This window comes from Octopus bimaculoides, chromosome 15, assembly GCF_046866305.1.
Source record: "Octopus bimaculoides isolate indiv1 chromosome 15, ASM4686630v1, whole genome shotgun sequence".
Taxonomy (NCBI): domain Eukaryota; kingdom Metazoa; phylum Mollusca; class Cephalopoda; order Octopoda; family Octopodidae; genus Octopus; species Octopus bimaculoides.
This window is the reverse complement of record NC_142942.1, coordinates 42,043,880-42,056,358: the sequence shown is the minus strand read 5'-3', so window position 1 is coordinate 42,056,358 and position 12,479 is coordinate 42,043,880. Positions and strand designations below refer to the sequence as shown.

Sequence of the window (12,479 nt, the reverse complement as noted above, 5' to 3'; positions counted from 1 at the left end):
CTTGGAAACGAGAGGTTAAAATATTAAGGAGGGGCCAAAACAGAACAGTTCTCTTGTTGTACGGGAGCTACACAGCTACTCATATTGTGGAAGAGAGGGTAGGAGTGGCCAGGAAGTGGAAAGAGATAAAAATAATGATGATCATTGTCTGAGTGCAGATTCATTCGAATGAAAGAAGCAAGTTTTAACCTCAATTTCATTTTCTGTTTCAACATCAGCAATCGGAGTACTCTCTTCTTGCGCCAGTTTTTCAAGCCAATTTTGTTCTTGTTGGTTTGCCAATTCCAACTGACTGCTTAACTTGTCAGCTTCATCTAAGGCTGAAGTCAGTTCCTGCAAAATAAAAAGCATCACACGTACACACTCGATAAAGTATGGATTCATTAAAAGTAAAAATAATTAACCAGAAAGAAGCAAAAAGCCTAGATTTTTATATTTTGAACTTTTTTGTTGCTTTTGTTTCAATTAATTTTGCAATAATGAAGAATTTATTAAATAACTTTGTTATTACAGTCCTTTGTTTAAAGCAGAATGGTAACTGAAGTATTACAAGATAAACCGTTTAGCATTTACATTATTCCGTCAAATGTAATACTTTTTTATTCATTATGTTTTAAATTAATTATGCATTATCTTGTAGATATGAGATTTTGAGGAGGTAACTTAATTTTTAGAGTGATATTATAGGGTTGTTGTGAGAGGCCAAATCTGGTCAGTTTGACCATAAAACAGGCAGAATACTTTGACTGGATATGACTGGTTTAATTGCTAAAGTGTTAAAAAAAATAATTTGAAAAACTGATTGCTAATTTAGCATGCAGTCTACCACAATATCTGAAGCCTACACTGTGAAATAACCTGATCTGAGTAAAGGTTTAGGATTAGAATTAAGGTTAGGGATTAGGATTAGAATTATGGTTAGGTTAGGGATATACTTCATGCTAAAGTGTAAATGGCCAAGTAGACTGCATGCTAAAATGGCACCCAAAAAATGTCGATAGTATAAAAATATAAGTAAAGAGTGAGGTGACTTACAGCAAATGCTTTCTTTTCATCCTCATCAAAATTCACTTTGTCGTCATCTGAGATTTCTGGAGATTTCTGGGAAGACATTGAATGTAGTTCTTCAGTTTCACTGAATACAACATGGTCCGATTCCTCGTCTTTCAACGAGTTGTAATCCTCAAGTTCGTATATGTCCAACAACAGTTCATCTTCAGCCTCATCATCCCCGTCGTTGGCATCCAGATCACAACCAAGCACAGGGATGTTCTCCTTCTCGCTCTCTTTACTATGCGTCCTCTCATGAAGGCCGATCCCAGAGTCCCAGGTTCGGCTCCCGTAGAACCGGTCAGGAGTGTGTTCGCGCCTTTGAGTCCTGCCAGTCCGGCCTCCATGCTCCGCTGCACCCGAGGGAGTTGGAGGGGACTTGACAGAGTGTTTCACTGACGACGACGATGACGACAACGGGGTCATATGGTTTCCATGGTATGCTCTTGTGTGGCTGCTGTTGTTTTTGTTGTTGTTGTTGTTGTTGTTGTTGTGGGGCTGGGGAGATTTGGGGCAGTTTGTGTGGAGTTTCTGATCAGAAAAACATGGCAAAATGTAGTTAGAATGTATGGAAGTTGGTGAAGAGCTGAAGACACGGTCCTTCTGACCAGGAAGATAAACGGTGGACTTGGAGAAATTTGAATTATTATTATTATTATGACTGTTATTACAACTATGGTTGTTGTTGTTGTTGTTGTTGGATTCAACAAACGTTCGATTATTTGAGTATTTTTCTGAGCGTCGGCTTTTCGCAAAACCAGCTACATTGTTATTACTGTTATTATTATTATTATAAGACTTTTCAGATCGACTACTATTATTATTATTATTATTAACAACATTACTGTTATTATTATTGTTGTGGTTTCGAGATTTAGATTTGCCTCCACGCTGCACAGTCTCCCAGCCATCTGCTTCATCTAGAAAAATAAAAAATTAAAAAATATATAACGTACATAACAACCATGTGTGTATATAAATGGACACAAACAAATATGTTTTTTTTTTCTAGAAGCATTGAAATATGTATTGTATGATACAGACAAGAAAGTGATATCTTTTCAACGTAGTATCACCATTAAAACAGCAGAAAAAATTGGGTGTTACTCTAACAAGATGGAGAAAGTTGTCAACATGTGTATTTGTGTTTCGAAGATTTAATAAAAACAGAAAAATTAAACAAAAACATAACAGAGAATTTCACAAAACCATAACAAACAGAAAATTTGTAACCAATTCCTCATCAGTCAATGTCCAAGAGATCATAACAGTTTCATGCTGTTGTCAATGATACTGTTTCTTCTTGGTGGTGCCAGTTTCAAAAAGCCACTGGGAATAGTTATATATTTATATTTATATAACTGGAGTGAACACGACACAATGAAGTAGAGAAATTTGAAAAGACAACACGAAACCGGTTATTTCTCAAAATACAATGTTTATATACCAAAAAGATTTTATGACATTTTTCGAACATTTTTCTGACATAATTTAAATATATACTTTAACCATGTAACACAAGCCTTCTGTAGTTTTTTCACTCTTATTATCTTTTATACATCCAACCACGTGCTTTCACATACCAACTTTCTCACCTATATATATATATATATATATATATATATATATATCAATATATTATAAATTAACTACCAACAAAAATGATTGGTAAGCTAACTCAAAAAATCATCACCAAAATAGCAGAAAGAAACGACAGTGAAGGTATGCAGACTCTTCAAGAATCGATCCTTTTGGTTATATTAATAATAATAAAGGAGTTACGACGCAAAAACGTATATATTCAAATGAACATATTTATCTTCTTCAATATATATTTCAGTATAAAGAATTCATTAAGAGACTTAATAAATCAAAATTTCTTTACACATCTTCAGGAACTATGTAAAATGTCAGAAAAAACCTAGTTGTTTCTTGCAATATAAATACATCTAAAGCAAAAATTCTTTCATGGACCCTAAAACACTACTTGCAGACCTCCAATTTACTATTTTTGCTTGTATGGACCAAAAAGAATCTTATATAGACCCCCAAGGATCATATGGACTCCAGCTGTGAACCACTGCATTAGACAAGCTGAGCCAGGATTTAAATGACTTACTTTCGTCATTAGGCATAGCACTTCACTTGCAATGTAATGTGCCTTAAGTTTCTTGTAGTTACAGTACAGACACACACCTCCCAGCATGCATACACATGTGTATAAGCATGAATGCACAAGGAGCTACACAAACATACACATACTCAAGAATACATAAACATAGTTAAATATGCATGTGCACACACACACACACATGCACAAAACTGCATATATGTATATAGACAAGTGTCCTGTGACGGCGATGAGTAAAAGGCACCCATCACACTCTTGGAGTTGTTGGCATTAGGAAGGGCATCCAGCAGTAGAAACCAAGTCAAAATCAAACTGGAACCTGGTGCAGCTCTCTGGCTTACCGGTTCCAGTCAAACTGTCTAACCCATGCCAGCACGGAAAGCAGACGTTAAATGATGATGCCCAATTATGTACACACACACACACACACACACATATACATACTATTTGTGGTATTCGTCAATTAAATGAACAACAGTAGGTGAGAGAGTCAGACAGCAATGACTGCCATTTTGGCAAAAAACAAAAAGGTAAAAAGAATTAAACATGACCAAGTGGTTTTTAAGTGTTTAATTTGCAATTTCAGGTTTCCAGGTAACATTCAAGTGCACAGTATCTTGGCTAAGTATTGCCTCAGTTTGACCTAATGACTGAATCTGGTTCAACTGAAAAACCTTTTAGATTCACACCTGTTCACCCCCCAGTATTACACCACCACCTGACACTTGAAAAGTGAAAAGACATTTTTTAAAATTCCAACAACGGAAAACAGAACAGTCAATTTTGATTTTAACATGACTTACCATCGTTCTCTTGGTTCAACTCCTCATTGGGGGCAACACTTGAGGTGACACTGTTATTCACAGCTGGACTGTGTCCAGATGTTATACCCTTCACTCGGTCTGCCCAGCTGTTGCCCAGGGGTGATTTCACAGGAGACCTTTATCAACAGAATCAAGAGCACATTTACTAAAGTTTTTATGAATATCATTATTATTATTATTATTATTATTATTATTATTACAAGGTAGCATGCTGGCAAAATAATTAGGACACTGGACAAAATGCTTAGTCACATGTCATCCATCTTTACGTTCTGCATTCAAATTCTGAGTTGGTAAGCTGGCAGAGTGCTTAGTGGCATTTCATCCTTATGTTCCGAGTTCAAATTCCACCAAGGTCGACTTTGCCTTTCATCCTTTTGGGCTTGATTACCAGTTGAGTAACTACCAGGTGAGCACTGTGGTTGTTGTAATTAACTTACCCACTCACCAAAAGTGAGATTATTATTATTATTATTATTATTATTAATATTATAACCCAAAACTGTAGAAAAAAACTGCCTTAAAGAATTTCATCTGACCTATGCAAACATGGGTAAATGGACATTAAAATGATGATGATGATGATGATGCTGAAGATATAACTGCCAATTCCACAGATGAAGTTAGCAATATGGAAAATGATAATTGTTACAATGCATACATACAATTATGTTCTTTATGGCCATGCCCCCCCCCCAAATCCCTCTCCCGGCTGAGAGGTTTTTGTTTTGCAGTTGCTGGTGCCACATAGAATGCACTCACATTGATGCCACGTAGAATGCACTCACATTGATGCCACATGAGATGCACTTCTGCTGGTGCTATGTCAATGCTCCCGTGCTGGTGAAACAAAAAATTCCCAGCACACTCTGTAAAACGGCTGGCATTAGGAGGGGCATCCAGTCAAAGAAACTGTGCCAAAACAGACAACTAGAGTCTGGACAGTTCTCTGGCTGACCAGTTCTTGTCCTGTCAAACCATCCAGCCCATACCAGCATGGAAAACAGATATTAAAGAATGACGGTGATGTTATGTCAAGAATATAACATTCAAACTGAATTTTACTTTGTTACAAAATACTCACTCCAAAGGTTGAATTGTGGCATTTGATGTGCCAAAGTTGAGAACCCGCTGGGCAGATGTCGGAGAACAACAATCTTGTATCGGACTGTGAGATGTGGTTTTACCAGGTGACATTTTTCTTACTTCCCAAGCAATTGAAATAGGACTAGAAATTTGAAAAAATAAGCAACAAAAATTAATATGAGACACAAAACAGGTAAAAAAAAATTTTTTAAAAAGAGTAAATCAATTGAATAAATTCTCATTAAATTTATTAATTAAGCTGTTACAATTTGGTTGCAGGTAGGGACATCATCCTAGAAAAACTGCAACTGCATTGACCCTTTAGCATTCAGATTAATTTATCAAATGTAATCCTTATTTATTCTTTTACTTACTTTAGTCATTTGACTGCAGCCATGCTTGAAGGGGTTTTTTTAGTCAAAGAAATTGGCCCTAGGACTTATTCTTTGTAAGCCCAGTACTTATTCTATAAATCTCTTTTCCGAACTGCTAAGTTACAATGTCAAGCAATGGTGGTGGGGACAAACACAGATACAAAGACACACACACACATAAATATATATATATATATAAATATATACATGACAAGCTTCATTCAGTTTCCGTCTACCAAATCCATTGACAAGGCTTTGGTTGGCCCTAGTCTATACTAGAAGACACTTGCCCAAGGTGCCACGCAAGCTTCTGACCACACAGCCATGCCTGCACCTATTTATTAACATTTTTTAAAATTAATCATGTACTACCTTGTAGCTTCAAGATTTTCAAGATGTGATTATTTTTAGAATGACATTGTAAGGTATGTATGAGGTGCTGGATCTGGCCAGTTTGAACATAAAACAGAATATTTGGGCTAGTTTAAATGCTAAAGGGTTAAGGGTTTGGTGGTTTTTCTTTTCTATCAAAAGAGATAAGTTCAATGTCCATAAGTGCAAACTTTCCTGGCATGAGGAAGGGCATCCACCATAGAAACCATGCCCCAACAGACAGCTGGAGTCTGGATAGTTCCAGTTAGCAAACTCCATGTCAAACTGTCCAACCCATGCCAATATGGAACATGCATGTTAAATGATGATGATGATGATGATGATGATATATATATATATATATATATATATATATATATATATATATATATATATATATATATATATATATATATATAGATATATAGATAGATAGATAGATAGATAGATAGATAGATAGACAGATAGATAGACAGATAGATAGACAGATAGATAGACAGATAGATAGACAGATAGATACAGATAGACAGATAGATAGACAGATAGATACAGATAGACAGATAGATAGACAGATAGATACAGATAGATACTAGTACTTATATGTATATGTGCGTGTGCATATAATACATATATATATATATAAAAACACAAACATATATATATATATATCATCATCATCATTGTTGTTTAACGTCCGCTTTCCATGATAGCATGGGCTACAACACACAAACATATATATATATATATATATACACACACACAACACACACACACAGACATATATGTATGCATATGTTACACTAACCGGTCACCATCTTTGGCAGCATTATCAAAATCTCGTAATAACTGCAGTCTTTTTATCAAACAGTTAAAATCTTTGGTGCTCTGCTCCAACATCATGATCACTTCCTGGAAAAATAGAGAAAATAATAAAAATGATAATATCAATGGTTTCAAATTTTTGAACTAGGCCAACAGTTTTGGGCAGGGGATTGTCGACTGTATTGACCTCAGGGCGCAACTGCTATTTTATTTTATCAAACTTGTAAGGATGAAAGGCCAAGTTGACAATGGCAGGGTTTGAATTCAGAATGCAGAAATAGAAAGAAATACTGCAAAGCATTTTGTCCAACATTCAAATAAGTCTACCAGCATACTAGCTTAATAATAATAAGAATTCTTTCTACTATAGGCACAAGGCCTGAAATTTGGAGGGAGGGGCTTATTTATCACATCGACTCCAGTGTTCAACTGGTACTTCAAGGACACCCCACCTTCACCAGTCCACTCACCAAAAGAATGAGGAAAGGCAAAACAGGGTTGACAGAATTTGAACTCAGAACATAGGGAGCCAAACCCAAGGCATTTTTACCAGTGCTCTAACAATTCTGCCAATCCACCACCCACAATAATTGTTTCTCACATCATCACATGACCTGAATACTTGACTAGTACTTTACTTTATCAACTCCAAAATGTTAAACAAAAAATTGACCTCAATAAGGTTTGAACTCAGAATGCAAAGAGCCAGAATAATACAGCAAGCCATTTCATGTGATGCTCTTATGATTCAGTAAATCTAAATTAATAGAGAATCAACAATGGATTAGCACTGATTTTGTATGTCTAATATAAACAACAGTGCAAGTGAAGATGAAAGATGGATAATGGGTGTATATGCCATATTCCAGGAGTTTTGCTCCTTCATCAACACCCATTCAACCTATTAACCATCCACAATAGCACAGTTACGTTATTGGATATACTAATTTTACATATTAAACACATTCCTGTTAGTTGGTACATACATATTAATGACTTGTAGAAACACCGTATTTCATTATGCTATCATAACATACTACAAAGTATATTAAATGTCTTTGGCATATATGGGAAACAAAAATTTGCATGTTTTAATTTTAATCTGATCACATCAGCAAAGAATGTGACATTTTAAAAATTATTTTGCCAGTCATCTCAGCCACTGCCAAACAAAGCGGACAGGAGACAGAAGAATTATATAACTTACCTTGCATTCAACAACACTTTCATCTTGTTCACAAGTTTCATAAATAGCGTCGACAGCACGCTGAAGATTGTCAAATAGAAATGCCCAATAGCGGGCCCTCACATCAGCTCTCTTGGTACTACTGTCAGATTTTGGTGACTTAGTTAAATCCTGGAAGCACTTGAGGGTGGAAATACCACTGCCACACATCATCTTGTCTTTGGCTGAAACCGACACAGACCGCAGCTTGGAACTCATTCTCCATTGTCGTGTCACTGCTCTGCCTGGGAAACACAAAGGGACAAAAATATAATTCTCGACATCCCTATCATCAACAAGATGGCAACTCAAACCAACAAAGAAGCCTCTATGTAGTTATTCCACCGGCTAGAAATGGTAGCTTTAAATGTTTATTCACTGACTTGGTAATTAGGAACAGTTATAAACTATTGCATTGATCTAAATACTAACAACTGTTTGTTGATTAGTTACAAGAAGCTCTGAGTTTGTGAAGTCTTCACAGTTTCCAGAAAATATTATCTTATAGTGAAATCGTAGTCATGGCCGATGCCAGTGCCGCCTGACTGGCACCTGTGCTGGTGGCACGTAAAAAGCACCATTCGAGCGTGGTCAATGCCAGTGCCGCCTGACTGACCCCCATGCTGGTGGCATGTAAAAAACACCCACCATACTCTCGGAGTGGTTGTCGCTAGGAAAGGCATCTAGCTGTAGAAACCTTGCCAGATCAGATTGGAACCTCGTGCAGCCTCCTGGCTTGCCAGCCCTCAGTCATACTATCCAACCCATGCCAGCATGGAAAGTGCACATTAAACGATGATGATGATGAAATATCTTTGGTATATATTTTTCCACTATTTTATACACTTGTGAGTATGTATATGAGGTGCATTCAAAAAGTATCTAACTTTACTTTTTTCTTCCAAAACTAATGTCGTGTCAGCAAAATGCTTTGGGTGGGAGGCGATGACACCCTTCCTGTGCATGCATGAACATTTTTGCACCAGTAGGCTGCATCAGTTCCCAGCTGTTACACCTAGAGTACAGACATGTAGTACTTACTCACTCGTCAGATTTTCATTTCCATGCAAGATGACCAAACACATCACGCAGAGACCATAAACCCATGTCTCATCACAAGTGATGAAGATCTTCATAAAGTCAGGGTTGAGGTTTGCACAGTCCAGCATGTCTCTTTACTCTTTTACTTGTTTCAGTTTTTTGACTGTGGCCAGGACATATTCTTTGTAAGCCTAGTACTTATTCTATCGGTCTCTTTAACATGGCACCAGCACTGGCAGGACCACCAAGTAACTTGCAAAACAAGGAATCTTTGAGATGAGAAAGAAGGGGGCAATGGAGGGGGAGTCCTGTGTCAGATGGTGAATGGTTATAGTGAGTCAAAGAATCAGAAACAGGTGTCTTGCTGTAGGGGAGGCACATGGTTACCCAACCAGAGAGAGAGAGAAAAATGAGGACAAAAACAGGTGTGCTGCTGTAAGGGGGGGGATACATGGTTATCCAACATGAAGGAAGAGCAAGAGAAGGAGAGAGAGAGAGAGTGGAAGACAGCAGGAGTGCAAGAGAGAGCAGGAGAAAGATGGTGGCAAAATGCCAGGCATACTCACAAGGGATGGGGGATCAGAATATAGATGGGATGGTTGAGTAAAAGAAGGGATAGATAGATAGATAGATAGATGGTGGAAATGCCAGGGAATACCCTTGAGGTATGGAGGTCATAATCTAAGTGGCAGGGGATTGCCAAAGAAGCATGAGTAGAGAGTGGGGGAGGGGAATGTGGTGAGTGGTGAAAACCTGGGTATATAGTTGGGGGTGGGCTACTGGATAGCAATGATGCAGTGGACAGGGCCGAGAGGACAAAACTGGAGTGTGAGAGATAAGTATAGTTCGTCAAAGAGATGTAGTTTGGTTTGTTGGGGTAGGGTGTATGATAAGTTTTCTTGTTACATATAGGTGGAACACACAGCGTTTCTGGATCTCGGTTTCACTGACGTGGAAAGGTTTTCTTAAGAACTTCATATCACCAGAATCTCGGTCCGTTGTCATTATTCTTAGTAATAACATTATGATAAAAGTATTAGATCATCATCGTTTAACGTCCGCTTTCCATGCTAGCATGGGTTGGACGATTTGACTGAGGACTGGTGAACCAGATGGCTACACCAGGCTCCAATCTGATTTGGCAGAGTTTCTACAGTTGGATGCCCTTCCTAAGGCCAACCACTCCAAGAGTGTAGTGAGTGCTTTTATGTGCCACCGGCATGAGGGCCAGTCACATGGTACTGGCAACGGCCACGCTCAAAATGGTGTATTTTATGTGCCACCTGCACAGGAGCCAGTCCAGCGGCACTGGCAACAATCTCGCTCGAATGTCTTTACAAAAATATGGAACACTTCACGAATTTGCATGTCATCATTACACAGGGGCCATGCTAATCTCAGCATCGTTCCAATTTTAGAATATGTACCGCCGTTGTTAGTACATATGTACCGCCACCTCATGATAAAATCTGGACAATATTGATTTCACACACAAACACAACAAGATATTGATCTGTATTAAATAAATCATCTATCAGGTCAAGGATTGCTGTTGCTATCTAGTCCCAGTTCAATCTTGATTGAGTAAACCAAGTAAAACAATTATCAAAAGCAGTCCACCCACGGCCAGACCTTTTTAAGGAGGGGCTGTGAAGCACTACATTATCCACTGAATCCTTCTTGGTTTTAGTTGCACCAATATTGGAGACCCTAGAAATGGTTATCAATGTCTGTTCTTTATCTCCTGATTATGCTATAGAAGAGCCTGACTTGAGAGAGGTTTAGTTATTATTTCTAGCAAGCTAAGTAACCACTTACAGGCTCAACCATTATTTTCACTAATCAAACGTTTCTCCAAATTAGCCAACATCCTCTACTCAATATATTCATAAAGGATTCATTTTAGTTTCCTCAGTTGTACATAAATTCCTGATTCTAAGAAACCATTCAAGCAGACATTAAATGAGGAGGAGGAGGACAATTACACAAAGCAAAACTTCAAAAGGAAAAGAATTGGTAAACTTACTGCTTCTTTCACTGACAGGCCTCTCTTGGAGTGGTAAATTGTACTGCACAAGATTCCTGGCTGTCCGTCCTTCCTCTTGAACAATTCTTCTAACACGGTCAAGGCCACTCATTCTTGTAAAAGGCTGCAATAACAACAACAATGATAATAATAATAATAATAATAATAATAATAATGGTTTCAAATTTTACCACAAGGGCAGACATTTTGTGGGAGGGGACAAGTCGATTACATTGACCCCAGTGTTCACCTGGTACTAAATTTTTCTACCCTGAAAGGATGACAAGCAAAGTTGACCTCGGCAGCCAAAATACAGGTAAGCATTTCACCTGGCATGCTAGTGATTCTGCTAGCTCGCCACCTTAATAAAAATAATGATGATAATAATAATTATTTTCAGTCTAGGCACAAGGCCTTGAAAATTTGGTGGGGAAGGAGGCTAGTTGCCCCATTGTGTACCTGGTACTTATTTCATCGCCCCCGAAAGGATAAAAGGCGAGGGGATTAAGTCGATTACATTGACCCCAGCATGTAACTGGTACTTATTTAATCAACTCCAAAAGGATGAAAGGCAAAGTCGACCTCGGTGGAATTTGAACTCGGAATGTAGCTAAGCATTTCATCCAGCATGCTAACAATTCTACCACCTTAATAATAATAATAATAATAATAATAATAAATGCCCTGATGCAATACCAAGCACTGGCTCTCATGGCTTCTGATCTTAACTGATTGGAAGTGCTATCATGCACATGTTTTGTCTTGGTATAAAAGATGGGCTACAGCAAATGTTCTGTTCAATACCACAGACTTGCTTGTCAGTTGCTTGACCATAACCAGTTGAGCATGTCCCTTGGTGGCTGACGATATGTGCATCTTTGATCATGAGCAGGAGTAGTGGGGGAGTATCATAGCCATGTGTTGAGAGGAATTCTTTGGGATTTGAATAATTCACCCCGGGAAACATGGATCCTTAAACAAATCTTATTTTTGAGCACGATGGGCAACTTGACCAGAAGAAAATTCTAATTGGGACCCACTTGCAAAGTTATGCACAGTTTCTCTTGATACGAGATCACCATGTCATGCACATGTGGTTGTGATGCATGTGCTTGATGCACCCTTATCAGACGGGTCGTCATGATGGGTATATTGGGCTTCGTGCATTTGTACCCCAGTGTCACTTTGTTGATATGCATTGCTCTTGCTCTCTCACTCAATAATAATAATGTTCTGGTGACAACAGGATCATAGAGAAAGAAGAAGAAAAAGTCAACAATTACGACGACTTGAAAGTGGGAAATACGAAGGTTGTTGTCAATGAGGAGATTAGAAATGATACCAATGGCAACTGGCACACTTGAAAGTGTCAGAACTCAACTACCAACATGGTTCAAAAAGATTGGTACTAGAGTAAAGATAGAACACCTACAAAAATCATCGCTGCTTGGAACTGCAAGAGTTCTCCACAGGGTTCTTGAAGCATAATTAGTAAACAAGTGTCACCTTAGTTTGCTGGCTGTGGACA

General features: G+C 38.0%; 1 protein-coding gene and 1 non-coding gene across 7 annotated transcripts in view; both read right to left on the bottom strand.

The window, feature by feature from the left end:
- Window positions 1–12,479, bottom strand: part of LOC106884496 (S phase cyclin A-associated protein in the endoplasmic reticulum) — a 277,529-nt gene that overhangs the window by 196,787 nt on the left and 68,263 nt on the right. For all 6 annotated transcript variants that reach the window (XM_089363778.1, XM_089363782.1, XM_089363777.1 and 3 more), the window contains exons 2-8: window positions 10,952–11,075; window positions 7,867–8,129; window positions 6,643–6,746; window positions 5,090–5,233; window positions 3,985–4,121; window positions 1,036–1,970; window positions 190–333 (exon numbers count right to left, since the gene is read on the bottom strand). In XM_089363778.1, coding sequence (XP_089219904.1) covers window positions 190–333; window positions 1,036–1,970; window positions 3,985–4,121; window positions 5,090–5,233; window positions 6,643–6,746; window positions 7,867–8,129; window positions 10,952–11,063 — 1,839 coding nt within the window. In that variant the 5' untranslated portion in view covers window positions 11,064–11,075. The remainder of the gene's footprint in view (window positions 1–189; window positions 334–1,035; window positions 1,971–3,984; window positions 4,122–5,089; window positions 5,234–6,642; window positions 6,747–7,866; window positions 8,130–10,951; window positions 11,076–12,479) is intronic.
- Window positions 10,264–10,367, bottom strand: LOC128249564 (U6 spliceosomal RNA). The gene has a single exon (XR_008265676.1). It is a non-coding gene; the product is annotated as a U6 spliceosomal RNA (small nuclear RNA).